We start from the raw sequence: 22,502 nt of genomic DNA, 5'->3' as shown, positions 1-22,502 counted from the left end.
AATAATCTTGTTCCCGGCGGTAAGCATCATACGAGTATACTCGTAGCTGGCTTGTGAAGCAGGTTTACCCACTACGAGTATACTCGTAGTTGGCAGCGAACGTGTTAATTTCTTCCGTTTCTTTTTTTTGACTTATTTCCTTTTCGATTTTCTCTTTCCCTTCTCTGAGCTCTGCGATGTCTCATTCTGGCTGAGTATCAGCTACTTGCCTCTCACCTTTTTTCTTTTGTTTCTGGTTTCCTACAGCATTCTTTTCTTTTCCTTTGAACCTAATGGTTTCTTTGGGGTAGTCACAAGCAAACCCATACTTCCTCAAAAAAATCCTCTCCCAATATCAGTTCTTCATTAGACGATGAGTCTCCGGGAAGGATTAGGAAGTTGTGCCAGACATCTGTAGACCATACCCCAGTATCTCTAGTCTCAGTCTTATGTACCTTTTTGCATATGTTGTAGTGGCAGATATGCCCAATAGCTTGACTGGATTCCTTATCCTCATAGCCCTCCCACTTACGCTAGCCCCCAGTTTCCCAAGATTTTTTTCTGAAATCAGGAAAACCTGAGAACCAGTATCGAGGAGTGCTCTGAGCTTTCTCCTGCCAATCCTTACTGTTGCTGTTGTTCACTTAAATCGTCCCTCATCTTGATATCAACTGGTCTTGCACAAATATGGGACGTGGCTTTGGGCCGATACCTGGGTTTTGAGGAGTCCGATGCTGCAAAACAATCTCGAGCCAAATGTCCTAGCTTGTTGCACTTGTAGCATCACGGAATCTCTCGATAGTAGCCTCTTCTATCCTCTCTGTCTGAGGACAAAGGAGAGTCCGACCCACACTTTGCTGACAATTCACTTAACTTTTTCATCATCTCTTCCATTCTGTCTATTAGTGGTTTTTGTAATCTCTGAACTTCCTCATGGATTAGGTCACTGATCTTGTTCTCTCGTAACTCCAGCGGTTTCTGTTCATTGGAGCTATTTATTGTCAGCAAGTTTACCACTTGATCGAGCCATTGTACAAGAGGTTGCTGTAATCTCTCTACCTCCTTTTCAATCAGGGAACGGATTTCGCTTGGTTTGCAGGTTTCAGTAGTGAAACTGCAAATTGCTTGGTTTTTATTTCTTTCAGTACTCTCTTGTAACTTGACAATTCTCTTCCTTTGTTGAATTCTGGCATTTATTCTCTTCACCACTGCTCCTTATAGCATTCACTTGGCTCGGAACTGTAGAAGGATATATATCCCCAAGGAGTTGCTCCTTTTTTAATCACAGTGTCATAGCACTTTTTTAAATCCACAATTCCCTTTTCATATGCTGCTTCCTTTAACTCGTTTCTCAGACCAACTCGGAAGTGCTGAAAAACAGCCCACTTTAAATGGGGTTTTTCATCTTCGGGTACGCTCAAAGAATTCGCAAAACTGAGTAATCTGTTGTGGTAGTCTGAGACACATTCTTTCTCCTTCTGAATGATCTTCTGGAGTTTCCAGAGATTCAGTCCTATGCTCTTGGCCTTTGCAAATTGAGAGATAAGGATTGATTTGAATCTCTGGTAGTCCATTGTTTCCTTCAGAAGGGGCAAGGAGTAGAAAAAGCTTTTAGCTTTTCCAGTTAGCTTACTGCAAAGCAATATAAGTAACTGGATGTTGCTCCACCTTCCTATCTTTCTGAGTTCTTCAACAAAATCAAAGAAAGCCCTTACATCATCGGTGTCCTCACCAGAAAACTGAGGGAAAATTTGCTGGGGGTTGATGCTTCTGAAAAATTCCGGGTCACTAAGTTCTGTGCTGGTTGCTAGCGCCATACTTATCTTTTTGCTTACAAAATTTATTTAAAATACCCAAGCTTTCCCTGCCAAAATTTAGTTCTACTATTTTCTTATCATGTGACTGACACCACTTCACTGTGTTTGATTAATTTACTTCCTTTTTAATTGATTAAACACATCTTGTCAGCTGCGCCATTTGTTGCGACCTTATATCTCTGATATTGATATATCGAGGCAATTTATTTAACTTTATCCTTTCTTATTTCAGTCACTATATCAAGTTCTATCACATGTACCTCTTTGTTAAGTAGGTTGCGCCATATGTGATCTTCATTAATATTAATCTTAACCTTATGTCTTGCTTCTCTTATGCCTTTTCTTACGTAACTTAACTTTTAAGGGCCACCAGAAATTACCCATTCCCTGAATTCTATGAGTTATCCTGGTCACTCAGGCAAAATTTTTTTTTTCTGCGCCAGCCTGAGTCTTAAGGTTAGAGATAAACTCAGCCTTTAGGGTAATCATAGAATATCAGGTGCCACTAACAATGTAAATTAAATTCTTAGAAACTTGGGTTCTCTGGCTTATTTTATTTTATTTTATTTGATTTTATTTGCAGTCGTGCCCTACTACTTTCAATTGGGGTATTCCCGCACACACACACATTCTCAGGTTCGATGTTTTATGAAGGATCAGAGTCAGTCATCATGATCAGAAACACATGCAAGTAAGAAATCAATACATTTATTAAACTCAATAAATAATGCCATACAAGTTAAAATGGTTATCAAATCTAATGTTAAACTTCTACTATTCATTCACTCTCTCACTCTTAAAAACAATTATGCATTGACTTCAAAATATTAGCAAATTCATTAACTCAACATATAATACATTCATAATTACAGCTCATTTGGACATTAAGGCATTTTAGCACATTTTTATAATCTCTCTCTCGGATAAAATACGACAGAATCTCTACCTAACTGAAGGTTCTTAAAGTTCATTTCAAAAGCATAGTCATTTACATAGATCTTAGTTCTTCACCTCTTTCTTTCATTACAAATTTTAGGTTGCATTCTATTAACACTGTTAGTCAATTCTCAAAAGGGGCTAGAACAAGTGAGAGTACTTATTTATTCTTTATCGGTTTTCTTCCGTCCTTCCTTCTTTGTTTTGATTCTGGTCGTCTCGATCTTATCGCCACGTGGGTTACACATACTCGCCTGCACTGGGCGCTATGTTTCTGCTAAAGTTTTACGTCGATGATCTTCTCATCGCGGCCTGTGGTTAGTCTTGCCGAAATCTACTGTCATGCTGGATCCTATCATAAGTCAGCCCTCAAAAATGAGAACTGAACTGTGAAGAACTCTTGGAGCACACGGAGAGAAATCCAGGAACAAGAAAAAAACGGGGTCATTTACTTCTGTGTCGCGGGTTTTATTCGCTCTCCTAGAGCGCCACCTTTCCGAGTTTGAATTTCTCTTATCGTCTCACCCATTGGTCTCCAGCTGGGTGACTTCACCGATCAACATACGGGACTTCTTGTTTCTGGGAACGTATGCATCATGATGCCTTCTTAGATGTGATGCCTGCGGGTGCTTACGCTGCTTTTACAGTATTAGGGCGATCTTTGCCTATGTTGCTGAATAATACACATTCTTTCATTTACAATATTTCACTAATAATTTCTCTCTTATTTTGTCCCTTTTTCTGACTTACATTCATGCTAGACATATAGATACATTAATTTAAAATTCACAAAATTCACAGTTTATTATACAAGACGTTGTTACAAAAAAAATATAGTTACACTGCACTAAGAGATAAGTATGCATGTATGTTTTTTGTTAATTGTTAGATTCTGGAATGGTGACGTCATGTAATATTTGAAGTCGCCTATTTCAGATCTAACACTAGGTCTACCTACTCACTGATGAGACCTCAATAAAGGTTGAAACTGGTCTGGGTAGTGACCTTCTCTCATAATGTAGAACAATAATACAGCTCCTAGGATCTGGGTTTCACATTATGGATAAATACCAAGAATAGTGATCAGAACTTGCTCCACCCTTATTATGAGTTGCCTCAGTGTAGCACTACCAAATGGGTCAGATGTTGCACTATCCAGGTATTTGCTTACGCTTGGACTCGCCGAACTTTATATAATTTCTATATTCGGCATGAAACTCTTTGGGTTTCTTATTCGGCTATGAAACAATATGGGATGTAATATCCCTTAACTTAAATAAGTTCATGTCGCCGAATTGAAGCCTTTGGCTCTTCATATAATTAACAATTTTAAGTATTTCCCAAGAGTGAAAATTTTTTTTAACGAAACCAGCCCCAAAAATCGTGAACAACATATTAACCAATGTATTGAAGTTCTAAAGTCAGTAACTGAACAGTTTTCTTCTAGATTTGAGCAATTTCAAATGTTGGAACAAAGAATCCAATTCATAAAGTATCCTGATGAAACAGAATTCATGGATCTAAAATTAGATGGCTTTGAGTGGTTGGATTTATCTGGAAAAGATATATCTTTTCCTATCTGGAAAAGAAAGTTTATTGCTCTTAGAAATAAATTAGAATAACTTGAGTGGGAATATCTGCATGATACCGCATGTAAAAATTCAGACTGTGAAATTCTGTGTGTGTGGAATAGCCTTCCCGAAAACTTTCATGCTCTTAAAATCTTTGCTAAAGCTCTTCTAACAATTTTCTCTTCTACATACTCTTGTGAAACTCTATTTTCTGCCTTAAATAATATCAAATCAAAAGATAGAAATAGATTGAGCAATGATTTGAGCACTGCCTGTGTAGTATTAAAATGTACACACTATAGCCCTTCTATAAAGCAACTTTCTACCAGTACTCAGCAACAGAAAAGTCATTAAATGTAATGTAAGTTTGTAATTTCACTTTATTAAATCAATTGTATAATATGAATTCATAGATTTTATATCAATGTCCTATTAAATAAATAGCCTAATATGATATGTATAAGTCACCATCTATGATTATGTAGTTAAATTTATAATGCATGTATGCAAGTGGCAAATCAACAACGTCAATATTAAAAAAAAAGATGTTTGACACACCTGGGTAAAAAGGTTTGTCATCACTGGTCTAGATGGTTGTTTTGTTCATACTCTGCCAGAAGAATAATACTTTTAGTTCACTAATATGGTGTGCAGATCTTTCTGAATCCTCTTGAGATATGTCTCTTGCCAGATACATGAGAAGTTTAGTGAATCTTTCATAGGCAGGAAGGTTTGACTGCATATTTGACTGATAAATGTCACACATCAATTTATGCTGAGCACATATTTGTAAGTACTGCTTAGGCAACCAAATTAATGCAAAGAGTGCACATAATAATGTCTAGAGAGTATAGTGTAAATTTTGGGGAGAGGTTCACTGAACATTCTGTAGGTAGTTTTCGGTATTGAGACCATATAGTCATATAAAGAGTTCATTAAAAATAAACAATTAAAAAAAACCAACAAGTTTCATGCATCGTAAGACTTACATCATCAGGGGTAATAGTACATAAAAGTTTACACAACAAAAGCTTATTGACAATTAATTACACATATTAGATGTTTTTTATAACTTCACAACTGTTAAATAAATTGATAAACCAGAATACAAATGATATATTCGTCACTGTATGTGTGTGTTGGAACATTGCTAGTTGTTGTCACATTCTGTGGTTCAAGTGTGCTATATCACAGATTAGTTAATGGAATATTACTTAAAAATGGGGAAACTGTTTCACTGAAATAACTTCCACATTTAAAATTACTTGGAGATAAGAAAAACAATGGCTGAGTCATCTAGCCTCAACTTGTCATCTAAGGCTCTCCCAGAATGAGTCTTAGGACTCAATGAAGATCCTGAATAATAATAAATGAGCATTAAAACACAAATTCTGCTTACCTCTACATCCTGATATTGATTCTCTGTTTTATGACCCTCCATGGTAATATCCTTCATTTGCGGAATTAGTATTTCAAGAGTAGCTTTTGCTAAAAATCAGTTAATTAATTAATGTTTCAGATTATGGTAGTGCAAAAAAAATCATACAATGATAGTTGAAACGAGAGTCAAATAAAACACAGTAAATTAAACTGCTTATATAATTGCTTAAATCAATAAAAATGCTGAAGATTAACCATCTAGAGAATATTATTATTATTATTATTATTATTATTCAGGCCTCCAAGGAGTCAAAAGACTCATCGAGGGATGTCCTTCCTAAGACATAAAGTCTGTCAAGACTCATCGAGGGGAGGTCCCCCACTGAGAAACACAAAGTCTATCATACCACTCTTTAAACTCACTGACCATTCTCGCTCCCACCACTCCATCAGGCAATGCATTCCACGGCTCAACCACCCTCCACACAAAGAAACCACTCCTTACCCTCTTGCTCACAGTTTCCTTTCATAACTTCCAGGGATGGCCTCTTGTCATCACTCCATCCTGCTGTTCAACCAAGCGAAAGAACTCCCCAGTGTCAACCCTGTAACCACCTCTCAACAGTTAAAAAGTCTCAATCATATCACCTCTCCTTCTTCTATCCACCAAACTCTGCAGTCCACATTCTCTCAGCCGATCCTCATAACTATCCTTGTACAGTAATGAAACCATCTTTGTCATCCGTCTTTGTATCCTTTCCACAGTTAATTTATCCCCATCAAATCCTGGGGACCAAATCTGAGAACAATAGTCCAAGTGTGGTCTGATCAGGGACTTATACAATGGAATGATAACCCTCTTATCTCTGCAGGTCAGTGTCCTTCTCATAATAGCAGCAATCCTCTGTGTTACCTTCACCACCTTTGCAATATGGCCCCTAAACTTCAGGTTTCTATCAATCATCAACCCCAGATCTCTTGTCTCCCCTACTTCCTCCAATATAACTCCTCCCATAGAGTATGCAGCATCCCATCGATGTTTCCCAAACCTCAAGACCTTACATTTTGCTGCATTAAACTGACACCTCCATTCATTTGCCCATCTATCTAGCTTATTTAAATCCTCTTGCAGGGCTACCACATCTGCACTAGTACTAATAATCCTTCCCAGCTTTGCATCATCCGCAAACAACTGAATATCCCCCAGCAATCCACTGGCTATGTCATTGATATAAAGGTTAAACAATATAGGTCCTAGTACTGAGCCCTGTGGGACCCCACTTGTAACCCTCTGCCTCCTGGAAACTGCTCCACCATACACAACTCTCTGATACCTATCAGACAGCCAATCCTGAATCCAGTTGACCAATCTGACATCCAGACCCATGTGCTGCAACCTAAATATCAGCTTATCATGTGGCACCCTGTCAAATGCCTTCGCCAAGTCTAAGAAAATTGCAGTATATGCCTTTCACTCATCTAATGTTCTTGTAACTTTATTATAAAAGGCTAGCATATTGCTAAAACAAGAGCGCCCATTCACAAATCCATGTTGACTCTCACAGATAACATTACCCTCATCTGCCCAGTGCTGTATACGGTCCCTCACTACTTTCTCCAAGATCTTAACAACTACTGAGGACACACAGACTGGCCTATAATTAGACACTTCCAGTCTGTTACCACCCTTATGCAATGGCACTATCTTACCTTCCTTCCATTCCCTGGGCACCTTTGCCAAAGCCAGACTTTCATTGAAAAGCCACGTTAAAGGCACTGTCAATTCCCTAGCACATTCTCTCAAAACTCGTGGTGAAATACCATCCAGTCCCACAGCTTTACTGACATCCAGAGTACTCAGTATCTGAAACACACTCTCCTCCTGTACCCTCAGACCTCGAACCAGTCCTATCCCTCTAGCATTAAAACTGACTTCTCCAGGATGAAATACTCCAATAAAGTGTTCAATGAACAATTCCACTATGTCCTCTGCATCAGTCACTCTATTCCCATTTTTATTTCACAATATCATTCTTCCACAGTCATTTCTCCACCTACTGGCCATATAGCTAAAAAATTCCCTAGGATTTTCTTTGGATCTTAGGGCCAATCTCCTCTCATATTCCAGTTTTGCTTTCCTTACCACATTAGTCACTCTTCTGGCCTGTGTCTTATATTCCTCATGCATCTCTTCACCTGTCTCCTTATATCTCTTCCATAGCCTCTTTTTCGCATGCAATTCCTGTTTAATATTGTTTGTCATCCACTTTACTCCAAATTGCATCCTCTTCACTCGTGGTATACAACTTACCATTGCTGATAACAAATATTCTTTCACAATTTCCCACGCACTAGTGATATCCCGGCCTTCCAATTCCTGCCTCCATGAAACTTCCCGAAGTTGACGTCTAAGACTATTATAATCACCTGCCTTATAATTCCACATAAGTTCCCGTCTCTTTGATACTCCTGCATGTCTATTCATTTTCCAAGTCAACACCATATGATCACTCTCTCCAACTGGTGGGAGAGACATGAACTCAGTTATTATCAACTCTTCTGATGCTATAACCAAATCCAAAACTTTTGAACCTCTTGTTCCCTCTGTTACATGTTGCCTAAGACATTTGTCCCTCAAGAATTCTAGAAATTCCTTTCCCTATTGCTACGTGCATCTTCATCTCTCCAATTTATACTACTGAAGTTAAAATCTCCCATAACAATCATTCTTCTTGCACTTGCCAAACTTAGCTGTCTAAACATCTCCTGGTCCCCATCCTCTGTGCTCCTGGGTCTGTAGCAACACCCTACTAAATATCCTGTCTTGCCTACCTCTACCTCACACCATATGCTCTCAAAATCATTTGTCTCACTTCCTTCCAAAGCCTCCACTCTTAGAGGACATAGGTCATCACTTATCATAAGCAGTACCCCACCACCATGCTTTCCCCTCCTATCCTGATGAAAAATGCTATACCCAGCGACTTCTATTCCTGTTATTATATCCGCTTCTGTCAACCACGTCTCAGTGATCCCAATAATTTTTGGCCAGGGGCTGATGCTATCTGCACCACCAATTCCTCTCCCTTATTCCGGATACTCCTGGCATTAGTATAAAGCATATAAATGCCATTGTTTCTATACCCAGCATTATCCCTTCTAGACTCCACTGGGCTCAGTGTTACCTGACATTGTCTCCCTTCTCCCAAATATCCATTCCCACAAGAGGCCACCCCTGCTATCATCCTCCCTGGTACACACTGACTCGTTCAGAACAGCAATCTCTCCAGATGCCTACGTCCTTCTTCATTCAAATGTAAACGGTCTCTCGCATACAATTCCTCTCTTTCCTCAAACGAATTAATATAAATATGATTAATCACATTAATATTATTAATCACAATGTTAGTAGTGCATGATAGATAGTTAAAGAGCATCTAGAGGAAGCAATATCAAATTGTATACCCAAAGTTAGGAGGGTTAATCATATAAGAGTTAGATGGATGAGTAGTATCATTAAGCATGAGGTACAGAAAAAAGAAAATATGGTGAAGGGTATATAAAGAGAAAGGTGATGAGGAAGTTCATGAACAGTACAAGGCATCAGGCAAGAAAGGCGACCAGCTTGGTAAGGAAGGCAAAATCAGATTACGAGAAGAAGCTAGTCGAGCAGACCAAAGGAAATCCCAAACCATTACAATCATTACATGACAAGTAAAAGGAAGAATAACCTTAATGAATGCTGATGGTGACAAAGTGACAGAAGCAGATAAATCAGTTGAGTTATTGAGCGACCACTTTGCAAGGATATATCATCCAAGTAAGATTACTGCTGTGACATATGTGACAAGACTGAGGTGGGAACAGAGTTAAATGATTTTTTGGAAATGGCTTTTTTAATTTATGTCTCAGCTTTGCAAGAGTTCCAAGTGGAATCTCCCTTATACAAGTTCCTTTGTATAAGGGAGATTCTAAGACTGCAGTAGCAAATTATTAATTAATAAGTATCTTCTCAGGAGTGGTGGTAAGGGTGCTGGAAATGTTGGTCAAAATGAGAATTCATTTTGAATTCTCATTTTTCCTGGGGATAACATGGTTGTGTGAAGAGTTAGTCAGGGCTTAGTAATTTAGTAACTTTTTTATATGACAGCTGAGTTGAATAAAGGAAAATGGCTACATGATGATTTTGTGGATTTTGCAGATTTGATTTGATTGATTTGACAGAATATCCCATGGAACTAATTATAACAAATGGGAAAGGATGGATATGACACTGGTCATGTGGATAAGAGGGGTGGTGGATGGATAGATATCAGGTGTAGAGGAGCATAATCCAGGTGAGAGCAGGTGTCTAGTGGTGTGCAGCAAGGTACTGTGCTAGGACTACTACTGTTTAATTTGTGCATAAATGATATAAGAAATAATCTGAAAGGAACTATTCAGTTGTTTGCTGATGATGCAAAATTGGGCAGAGTAATAGTTAACCATGGAGATGTGGAGAGCTCTTGCATGATGATTTAAATAGGCTGTCAGTACAGGTAAAAAATAGTGAGTATCAGTTTAATGTGCACAAATGTAAAGTTATGCATTTTGGAATAAATCAATTACAAGCTGTGTGATGGACTTGTACTCCAGGAAATAAATGAAGGATTTGTGGGTAGTAGTAGCAGACCGAGAGGTGAAGTTTAGAGGGCACATTGTTAAGGTTGCCAACATAGCTCATAAGATTACTTGACTATTGAAGAACACACTAACAAGTAGAGATAAAGGTTGTTATTCTTCTTTATAATGCCTTGATATGTCCAAATCTGGATTACTGTGCTCAGGTGCAGTCTTCTGGGTTTCCTGGGGATAAGAAATTGGTGGAAAAGATTCATAGGCAAGTGATCAAGTTGGTAAGTAGTCTGTAGAATGCACCTCTATGAGGATATGAGTGTGTATGGAATGCAGAAGTTGGTTATAGGCAAAAAAGAGAGGATATGATAGAAACATTTAAGTTACTTAAAAGATTTTATAGGATTGATGCAGGGAAAATGCATCAGCACTTGGCAAAAGAGAGAGAGAGAGAGAGAGAGAGAGCATAAGAGATCATCCCTGGAAGTTAAGTAAAAGTGTGGTTAGTAGGATTGTGAGGACTAGATTTTTCACTTGGAGAGTTGTGAATGAATGGCATGGGTTGCTAGTGTCAGCTATGAGCACTTTGTCTGTTCATGGATTCAAGGAACAGTATGATAGATTGTGTGGATAGTTTGGGTCTCCTGCAATGAGTCTTTGGACTCCATGGAGGTGCCAGTACAACAATAATAATAATTATTATTATCAATATTTAATTTTTGTAAAAAAAATATGACAGGATTTTTTTTTTAAATGGAAGCCAGTTGCAGTTTCCAACATGTGACAAAATATAGATTTGATATAATTATTATGATAAAGAGCCAAGAGGCTATTTTTCCGGTGATATAAATTAAGTTAAGGGGGATAGTAAATGCCGTATTATTTTACAGCCCGGTACGAAACTCGGATATCGAAATCCATCAAAATGTATCCATCAGTGAGTAGGTATATATACCTACTCACTGATGAGCCCTCAATAAGGGTCGAAACCAGTCTGGGTAGTGACCTCTCCTCATAATGTAAAACAGCAATACATCTCCTAGGAGCTGCATTCTACATTATGAGAAAATATTAAGGATAGTGACGGATCTTGCTCCACCTTTGCTCCGAGTTGGACTACCCAAGTGATGACTTATGCTTGGACTCGCCAATAGTTCTTCGGCATGAAACTCTTAGATTTCGATCTCTGAGTTTCGTACCCGGCTGTAAAATAATATGGGATTTACTATCCCACCTTAACTTAATTGATATAATTATGTTTGTGTTTTAGAAATGATAAACTGAAACATCAAAACATCTGTGTCTCAGTTGGTAGTAACAATGGTTTTCAATTAGAAAGAAATGTATTTGAAATGCATCAGAAATGATAAGAATATTTATAAGGATTTTTCAACTGAAGGTGAGTTATGTGGCTAGGATTGACCTTCTAGAGACCTGAGTTTTTTGACCTGCAAAGCAGGTAATAATCAGAGAACAAATGCAACTGACAGCTTGCATAGATAAAATGAATTACTTTTTTCATAGCTTAAAGTTTATTTTAGGCCAAGTTATTTTGTTACAACAGATGAGAAAATACAAATTGAACGTTTATTTTTCACTTGGTTAGACTATAATAAATTTAGTTTAATCCTTTATCCAAGTGTGAGCAAACAAAATTTGCACCTGAAAGTATCTTCAGGACTGGGGTAAGGTGGTACCAGTTGTACGGTGTTGTACCACCTTACCCCAGTCCTGAAGATACTTTCAGGCGCAAACTTTGTTTGCTCACACTTGGATAAAGGATTAAACTAAATTTATTATAGAGATAATACATATTTTACAAATGAAATAATAATTACTAATAAATAATAATAATAAATAAATAAATAATAATAATTAGAAAAAAGACATATATTAGCAAAATATTCATAAACATACAATACCTGCTTCTGATTTGGCTTGTTTCTTACTACTTCCGTATCCTGATCCATATTCCATGTCGCCAATGACAACAGTTGCACCATATGGTGTACTAGCATTCTCTATAAATAAATTAGACTTTCCTTTTTAATAGTTATAAATGAATAAATTCTCAAACCTTAAAACTAAATATCTATAATTTCTATCATAATATAGCAAACTAAGGAAAAAATTATAAAATTATTTAAATTATTATATCTTTTTCTTTATAACCAATGGATATCACTGCATAAAAACAAGCTCTTTAAAAATCAAACAAAAAAAAGTTTTTCATTTAAATGCAATTTGTGTAAATGTACCTGTTGTTCTGCTGAATGTTGTTCTGTTAAAGGATTATTTAGTTATTTTTATTTTTAATATCAACCTCACAAAGAGGTCACAAGACTTGAACATAATAGCACCATGTGCAGGCAAATGGTCAGAGAGAAGAAAGGAGTCTCTTAATGTGAAGTGGTGTACATATCTTGTATACAGAGTAGGGAAACTAAATTATCTAACTCTCAGCCTCCTCCTTCCTCCCCACAACATAAATGTATGATAGGATGACAACATTTAGTGAGTAGGATTGCCATTTAAAAAAAAAAATTATCTAAATTGGTGTATTTTTAATATGAATCCCACCAACAAAGTTTATATACCTATATCTGGTAATGAGCTTATGTGTTGGTTATTCACAACTGTATTTTTTTAAGGAAGTTATAACATAGACTAATATTAATTACAATAAATCTAATTAATATATCAAATATTTCAGCAAAGTCAAATTGCCATCATCACCGGGAAACACAGTACAATATGATATGTGATTGCAGGCACTACACTGGGTAAATGAGACTAAAGGATAACAATCAAAAGTAAGCCTAAAGTCCTAGTGCCCCCTTAGTGGGCTAAAATGTGTGTCCTTAGCTGTTGGGATGATATACAGAGGATGGCTGCTGATGTACAGAGCTTCCCAAATTTGGAGCAGTTTCATTCAACCATAATTGTTGAGGTTTGGTTAGTTTCTTGAGGCTGAGACAGATTCAAGGAATACTCTCATGTATTTACATTTAGTAGAGTGGCCTTCTCCAAGCATATCCTGTGTGGCTGTACAAAGCACATTCGGCAAGTCCTGATGGCTGTAGTGGTGGAAATGGATGTAGTCCTTGTATTCAACTATTCCTGTTTGGCATCAGTAGGTTAGTCTATAAATGCAAGAGACCTGTTAAAAACCTGGCCAGGGACTGTCTAGGGATTGTGGTTGGTCTCTAATGGAACAGATAGTGGATGAGAATTTTTATATGATCTGTAAGTAGCTGTAAGGTTATTTTTTAAAGTTTTTGGTAATTTTTCACATGTGCCCTTAATGTATGGAATGATGATAGCGTTGATGTAGTCTCTGTTCTGGAGTTGGGAGCACGTGTTTGGTTTGGGTTTTAATAATTTTTTAGATATGGTAGGGATTGTAGCCTTTGACTAAGAAGTTTTGTAAATGTGGTCAAGTTCAGTGCTGAGATCACTGATATCATAACTAATTTTGTCCTCAAGTTATATAGGGTTTTAATAATCCCATACTGTTGTGAGGAGATGATGACTGTTGGTGATATATACCAGTGTGTGTGTGGGGGGGGGACTGTAAAATTATTAAAATCCTAAAAGTACACATCTTTTCTCCTCCCTCAACCCCGTCCAGAACAGAGATTACATCAAAACTATCACAATTCTATATATCCAAAACATATCTGAAAAAAATAGCAAAAATCTTAAAAAATATAACCTTACAATCATTTACAAACCAAATCAAAAATTCGTACCCCTTATTTGCTCCAATAAAGACCAACCACAGTCCCTAGACCTGCCAGATGTTTACCAGATCCATTGCAGTTGCAAATTAGCCTATTATGGCCAAACAGCCAGGATAGCCAACATCAGACTTACCAAACACAAGGACTACATCTAATTTGATCACTACAGCTACTCAGAACTTGCTGATCATACATTGGACACCTACACAGGGTATACTGTAAAAAGACCACACTACTCCACTGCAACAAATATAAATATGTTAGACTATTCCTTGAATCTGTCTCAGCATAAAGAAACTACTCAAATTTCAACAAATATGATTACATGACCCAAACTTGGGAAGCATCTATCTCTCTCTCTTTCTTTCTTTCTCTCTCTCTCTCTCTCATACATCAGCCCAAAAGCCAAGGACATTACCCACTTTAGTTTAGTCTGGGAACTAGCACCAGAAGCTTACTTTCAGTTGCCATACTTTAGTCTCATTTGGGCTGATGTTTCAGCCCAAATGTCTCATTTGGGCTGATATGTGCACCAGTACCATGGTGCACATATTATATTGTACCGTGTTCCCTGATGATGGCAATTTAACTTTGTAAAAATATTGGAAATATTAAGTTTATTGCACTTAATATTAATCTACATTGCAATGTCCATACAATAATAGTTATTTATACACCTATATCATTAGTACTGCATACAGCTAATTTTGAAAAGACAGAGGGAAAGAACTATTAACTTTCTAATGGTTCAGTATCAATGGTTTCCTGTTTATTGTAAACCTACAAACACACACACACACACTGGTATATATCAACATAAATAATTATACCATTACCCAACTTTACAAGAAGTATCCTTAGCACACAGGACCAGGGTTAGTATTATTTATGCTATACATCAATAACTTATGTCTGTTGAAATTTTTTTACACTTGGTTATATTATAAATTAAAGATGCCAAGAAAAAATTATATTCTTGGTTTCATCCTTTATCCAAGTGTAAACAAACAAAGTTTGCGCATGAAGTAACTTCATGATAGGGCAACTCGTTAATAGAGGCTAATGACTTCACATCGGTTGCCTTAGTATCCCATAATACAATGCACATATCCTTATGGACAAGTATTATACATTAAAGATGCCAAGAAATTATATTCTATTATTTCCTACCCCCCCCCTCAACAGCCTACACAACAGAAATATGGAGAATGAAGATATCCTAACATCCAAACAAAGTATGTGCAAAATTTCTTCCTCTATTAGTCTGCATATATTTACCCTTAAAATATATTTATAATACCCTATGAATTCTTGAGTAAAAAGCCAATGTATTTAAAATAAGGGACACTCCTAAACGAAAACAGGCAAAAATAGCTGTGAAAATAATAGTTTTTAAGAGGAGTGTTAGATCCTGAATGGAGGATTTTCTAAGAAGTTGTTCATTCAGAATCTAACATGAAAATTCTAACTAATTTAAGATAATACCTGCACCAGCAGAAAGTAATAAGACCTTGTTTGTTGTATAAGAGAATGCATATTAATATGTGAATTGTATTAGAAATATTTGTAGTCAAAAACAGAAAACTATACTAGAGAATTATGTCAGATTAATGATTCTATGTAAAAGAAATATTAGGTTAAATATGTGTCCTATTAAACTATCTCAAATAACGTAAGTCGCCAGACAGGTAATGAGTAACAGTGCAAAGGTCGCGTCTGAAACGCATGTATCAGTCGTAACGCCGGAGGCTACAGCATACATGGAAAATAACATAAGCGCGCTCTCCTCAAAGACAGCACCTAACATCAATAGGGAGAGTAAGGATCATCCTAAGGGTATTAAAACTAAGGGTCGTGCGAAAAAAGGATACAGCAAAAAGAGGGTGCTAGAACATAGAATATAAGGCAATGCGCGCCATATTGCAGAGCTTTTTGTTCCTGATTTCATATCGAGGATTCTTGACTGGTGGTCGGAGAAAGGACGAGCCAGGGTTCTATAATGTCGGACAGCGAGCCGTATTCCAGATTATGCTGAACAAGATTCGACGTGGAGCCGTATGCGAATCATCAGCCTATGCAGAAATCGTGCCAGTCGCTGGATGTCCCATTGGAAAGGAACGGAGATATCTCCTCAGTCACGGAAGAAAATAGTTCGAGTCTGGCAGCAGTAGAAAGGACGACATAGCCAAAAGCCAGGCGCTGAGATAGCTGATCGAAGGATGACCAGAATAATACGTGGTAGTTAATAGACCTTTGGAAAGAACTGGGTAATGTACAGATCTTTGTTATATGTTACAGAAGTGATAGAAGATTGAAATTTATGTTTGATTAAGTAATGTGGACAATCCTTTAGTGAACTTGGATAAGATTTCGTATTTGAGACAGCAAAATTCTGTTGGACAAGGAATTGTCAGGAACGAATCTAATTGTATGTGACTGAAGTAATAAGTGTATTTTGTTTAGTAGATAACCTTAACTGAGAAAGCAACAAGTTGTATAGTATGTACTCTATGAATAGCATGCATGAGAGAATCTTAATTTAGCGTAACATTGTCATTGCTTTCTATTGTTCTGTGTGATTAACAATTTGATCTGTCTAGGTGAACTTGATTAATTTAGAATTGTTTAATTATCTTAGCATGAGATTTAACTTAGCAAATTTAGAAGTTTTAGTAATTTGATTCAATTTAGTTGTAATTGTCATTTAGTTCCAATAAACATGTTTTATTGCATATGCTTGAGTCATGCCTGAATTTGAGATATCAAATTACCGCTTATAAAATTAGAACCATAGCGGGAGAAATTTTAGATATACATGTTTAAGTAGTAGATCATTGGTCATGACTGCAAAGTACCGATATCTATTTAAGTGTATGTTAGAGTGTATGCCAATGAATCTAGGAATATTTCCCTGAACTTGAATAAATTCCTGTTATAGGATACTGGCTGGCACAGTATAAATACAAATTTGCCAGTATCTGAAAAGAAAATATCCCTGGGTTGAATCTAGTTAGGCTATACCACAAGAAAAGATAATAGAGGTTAATGAACTATATTAAATAAGAAAATATAGAATAGAGAACAATATATAACAGGAGTAACATGGGAATTTCCCAGAAATAATACTTATATCCTTGGTTTTGGCATCTTTAATTTATAATATAACCAAGTGGAAAACTTTCAACATCTATCTCGATTCCAGAGTATTATTTTAATAATAAGGTGTGATGCCTTTGGACTACTGTACTTGTATATAGAAATATAACTTCTGCATTACTTCAACTTCTGGTATCACTTCTGGGTCTGGCTCCCACTGATGAGTCCTCAATAAAGGTCAAAACTGGTCTGGGTAGTGGCCTTTCCCATAATTCATAGCATTATACCTGTAAGGATATGTGCATTGCATTATGGGATACTAAGGCAATTGATGTGAAATCATTAGCCTCTATATACGAGTTGCCCTGTCATGAAGTTACTTCATGTTCAAACTTAGTTTGCTTATACTTGGATAAAGGATGAAACCAAGAATATAATTTCTTGGCATCTTTAATTTATAATAACTTATGTCTGTTTTGTAAACTAGATAAAACAGTAACTTCCCACCCGAGATGCACAAGATCAAGCAAAATTATTCCATTCTCATATATTAGATAGTGACAAAAAGTTAGCCAAAGCATTACATAAATATAATATTCACATAACATTTAAACCACAATGCCAATCTAACCATATACTGAAAATTAGTCAATTTTGGGTAGACAGGAGAACTATTAACATTTACTTTGAAGAACATAAGAAATACAATTTCTCAAAAATTCAGGTCTAACATATCATGTTTTGTACCACCCCTTCATAAAGGATAGGACAGAAGAAAACAACAATCCTACATACAATCTGGTATTGAATCTTAGACACTGATTATTACTCATATTATTTAGAAAAGAAAACACACATCTAGGGATGATAATTAACTAGCTTTATTTAGTTGTTAAATTATTTAACATTTTGCTGACACTAAGGTATCTTCATGGGCACCAAGATAATATATTCAATCCATGCAGAAATATGTTAATAGGAGGGCAAACAAAGACTACTGTAAGGTGAGATCCTCAAGATCAATATAACACTTTCTATTAGTGCAATGATGAAAAGATCTCAAAATAATTATTTCACAGATTTAAAAATCTATACCACAACAAAAAACATTGTCATCACTAAAGCAGATAAGAATAATGTTACATGATCAGTCAAGTATAACCCCAAAAAAATGTTAATTTTACTTAGAGATCTATGTAGGTACGGCTCAATTGATGTTAATCCCCTCCTGCAGATTTGTGGGATATATATATATATATATATATATATATATATATATATAGATCTTTTTATTTTTTTTTTTTTTCAGAATTAATTTTTACTCGGTTGGAATATTATTCAAAAAGCTTTAATGACTGTTACCGAGAAATAAAAAGATGACATGGTATATTTAAAAAGATATTACTAGTTAATAAGTTTCGTTGAATAGATCAACATCTTCAGGTATTACAATCAAAGAAATATATAAAGAATTACAGAGACTTAAAATTGTGACAACAGAACAAGTACAAAAAGACAGTAGCGTGTTTTAAAACAAAATGAGAGCTTGAGTTTCAAACAAACGTATACTATGCGCTGTCGTGAGTGCGCCAATACTGAACAGAGGCAACGTGTGCATCAGAGAGATTGAAACTTAGGCTGTTGTTGATATGAGAAAAATCTAGAGAAATTTCTCTAGATTCGATAATCTTTCTTTCGAGCTCATCATAGCACACATGGATGTTAGAAGTTTGAGTCCAGTTCACAATGTGTTGGTGGCCTTCGTCTAGTTAACTGAAAAGAGAACGTGGCTAGAGAGAGCGCTGGCTCTAGTCCTGTTATAGGAGATATCTCTACGGTGTTCTTCCAAATGTAGAAGGATGGATTTAGCAGTCTGGCCATAGTATGGCTTTCCACAATCACATAAAATCTTGTACACTTCAGGAAACTGAGTTGGAAGATGTTTCTCTTTAGGTTTACTAAGTATTGAATGAAGTTTTGGGAGCATTAGTGAAACAAGTTCTGAAGTTAAACTTCTTGAGAATTTTTGCCAGTTTTGGTGAAAGAGAGCTGATGTAAGGCAAAGAGATGAAGGCTCTGGGGGAAGAGGGATCTTCAGAAGTAGTTGAGTGACTGGGGGAAAGAAATTTGTCAATTTTCTTAGGAGAGAAACCATTATTAATAAAAGTTTTTTTAAGAAAAAGCAGTTCATTTTCAATTTCTGTTTCTTCTGTAAGTAAAGATTTGGCTTGGTGAACTAAGGTGGAAATAATACCAAATTTTTGTGGGGGATAGTGATGCGATGAAGCATGAAGTTATTTATCAATATGAGTAGGCTTTCCAAAAATTGAGATTTTAATGCTCTCAGCACATCTGGTAAGTTTCAGGTCTAGAAAGGGGAGGCAGTCATCGGATTCCAGTTCGAAGGTAAAAGAGATTGTGGGGGATAGTGATGCGATGAAGCATGAAGTTATTTATCAATATGAGTAGGCTTTCCAAAAATTGAGATTTTAATGCTCTCAGCACATCTGGTAAGTTTCAGGTCTAGAAAGGGGAGGCAGTCATCGGATTCCAGTTCGAAGGTAAAAGAGATTTTTTCATGATTTTTTCACCTAAACAAGTGGTGTAAAAATAAATTGAGGTTGTTGACACCATCTTCCCAGATGAGGAAAATATCATCAATATAGCGATACCAGAATTTTGGTTTAAGGTGGAAGGAGTTAACAGCTTTTTCTTCAAAATCGTTGAGAACTATATCTGCGAGAATCGGAGAGAGTGGGCTGCCCATAGCAGAAGAAGAAGGCGAAGGCTGCCAACATATTGAAGAAAAAGCTATTAACTCCTTCCACCTTAAACCAAAATTCTGGTATCACTATATTGATGATATTTTCCTCATCTGGAAAGATGGTATCAACAACCTCAATTTATTTTTAGGCCACCTAAACAAGTGTCATGAAAAAATCTCTTTTACCTTCGAACTGAAATCCGATGACTGCCTCCCCTTTCTAGACCTGAAACTTACCAGATGTGCTGAGAGTATTAAAATCTCAAATTTTAGAAAGCCTACCCATACTGATAAATAACTTCATGCTTCATCTCATCACTATCCTTCACAAAAATTTGGTATTATTTCCACCTTAGCTCACCGAGCCAAATCTTTACTTATAGAAGAAACAGAAATTGAAAATGAACTGTTTTTTCTTAAAAAAACTTTTATTAATAATGGTTTCTCTCCTAAGAAAATTGACAAAAAATCCCTCTTCCCCCAGAGCCTTCATCTCTTTGCCTTACATCAGCTCTCTTTCATCAAAACTGGCAAAAATTCTCAAGAAGTTTAACTTCAGAACTTGCTTCACTACACTCCAAAATCGTTCAATACTTAGTAAACCTAAAGAGAAACATCTTCCAACTCAGTTTCCTGGAGTGTACAAGATTTTATATGATTGTGGAAAGATTTAGCAGTCTGACCATAGTATGGCCAGATTGCTAAATCCATCCTTCTACGTTTGGAAGAACATCGTAGAGATATCTCCTATAACAGGACTAGAGCCAGCGCTCTCTCTAGCCACGTTCTCTTTTCAGTTAACTTGGACGAAGGCCGCCAACACATTGTGAACTGGACTCAAACTTCTAACATCCATGTGTGCTATGATGAGCTCGAAAGAAAGATTATCGAATCTAGAGAAATTTCTCTAGATTCTTCTCATATCAACAACAGCCTAAGTTTCAATCTCTCTGATGCACACGTTGCTTCTGTTCAGTATTGGCGCACTCACAACAGCATGTAGTATACATTTGTTTGGAACTCAAGCTCGCATTTTGTTTTCAAACACGCTACTGTCTTTTTGTACTTGTTCTGTTATTACAATTTTAAGTCTCTGTAATTCTTTATATATTTCTTTGATTGTGATACCTGAAGATGTTGAACTATTCAACGAAACTTGTTAACTAGTAGTATCTTTTTAAATATACTATGTCATCTTTTTATCTCTCAGTAACGGTCCTTAAAGCTTTTTGAATATATATATATATATATATATATATATGTGATAATCAGCTTTTACTCAGTTGTTGTGATACATTTTAAAAACATAGGTTTAATGACTAAAAACCGAGATAACTTATAAAGATTTTAATAAGAATAATACGACTAGTTTAGGCTTATAACAGCCTTCCTCTGGTATTCTTAAAGGAAAAGAATAGTAATAAACATTGAAATATCTAAACAAACTGGAAATTACAGATAAAAATTGCCACACATAATTGATACATAAAAAACATTGTATTTTTTCAAGTTGTTCTAACATGCGTGCCATTGTTTATTGCAAGTGTGCGTGCAGGCTCACGTGAATGCCAATATTGAATAACTGCAGCATGGCTATCTGGGATGTTATAACTCAAATTGTTGTTTAAGTGGACAGGGTTCAGCAGGATTTCCCTTGATTCTACAATTTTCCTCTCAAACTCATCATCACAGCGAAAGATATTTTCTGATCTATCCCAGCAAACGGAGTGGCTTTGTTGATCATCATTAGGATTATTTGAAAAAAGAACATGACTGGATAACGCAGTTGCATGAGATCTTTTGTAAGAGATGTCTCTCTTATGCTCTTCTATACGTTGTTCAATAGATTTGTTAGTTTGTCCAAAATAAGGGATATTGCAATCACACCATAATTTATATACACCTGGATATTTTAGGTTGTGATGAGTAGGTTTTGGATGGCTGATTAGAGAACGTATTTTAGGAAGTGTGGTGAAGAACGTCCTGATATTATATTTTTTAAGGACTTGAGCTAATTTTTTAGAGACTGTGCTAATGTATGGAATGGAGATGCTACCTTTAAAATTAATAGTTTAAAAAAAAAAAAAAAAAAAAAAAATATATATATATATATATATATATATATATATATATATATATATATATATAGAACTTTAACTCGGACTGTAGTTCAAGCTCATAACTGTAATTTACAGCCGAATATTATGGCTTTATAGTTGTATAGCTTTAGAGTGTGTCAATGTTAATTTAAGTGTCTTTTATTGTCTTTCTATGTTCTTATCGCCTGAAGAAGTTATTTTTGACGAAACATGTTGCGCTTTTTTCAAATAAATGTCATTGTGTTATAATTCTCGGGTTTAAGTCAGTTAATTTAAAAAATGAATATATATATATATATATATATAAAATACATAAAAACATACCTTTGATACCCATAGTTGATAGCATATGTTCCCTTCATGTAAACTAGACAAACACAGCCCAAGAGTCCTCCCCCCTCTCTCTCTCTTTTTAGCAGCTACACTGTATCCCCATGTTAAAAATTTTGTGCACATTAAATCTTACTTGTCAGATATAATCCCTAAAGATACTGATATTATGG

The 22,502-nt window shown here is 36.0% G+C and overlaps 1 protein-coding gene across 2 annotated transcripts in view; it reads right to left on the bottom strand.

The window, feature by feature from the left end:
* The window catches only part of pasha (microprocessor complex subunit partner of drosha), a 366,059-nt gene that overhangs the window by 68,485 nt on the left and 275,072 nt on the right, over nt 1-22,502 (bottom strand). For both annotated transcript variants that reach the window (XM_090391560.1, XM_090391561.1), the window contains exons 11-12: nt 12,220-12,318; nt 5,703-5,791 (exon numbers count right to left, since the gene is read on the bottom strand). In XM_090391560.1, the coding sequence (XP_090247686.1) occupies nt 5,703-5,791; nt 12,220-12,318 (188 nt within the window). The remainder of the gene's footprint in view (nt 1-5,702; nt 5,792-12,219; nt 12,319-22,502) is intronic.

The sequence above is a fragment of the Typopeltis vanoorti genome, chromosome 4 (assembly GCF_054136105.1).
Source record: "Typopeltis vanoorti isolate ZY-2024b chromosome 4, IOZ_Tvanoo_1.0, whole genome shotgun sequence".
Classification (NCBI taxonomy): Eukaryota; Metazoa; Arthropoda; class Arachnida; order Uropygi; family Thelyphonidae; genus Typopeltis; species Typopeltis vanoorti.
Note: the sequence above shows the minus strand (reverse complement) of the source record. Positions and strands in the feature narration are given on the sequence as shown.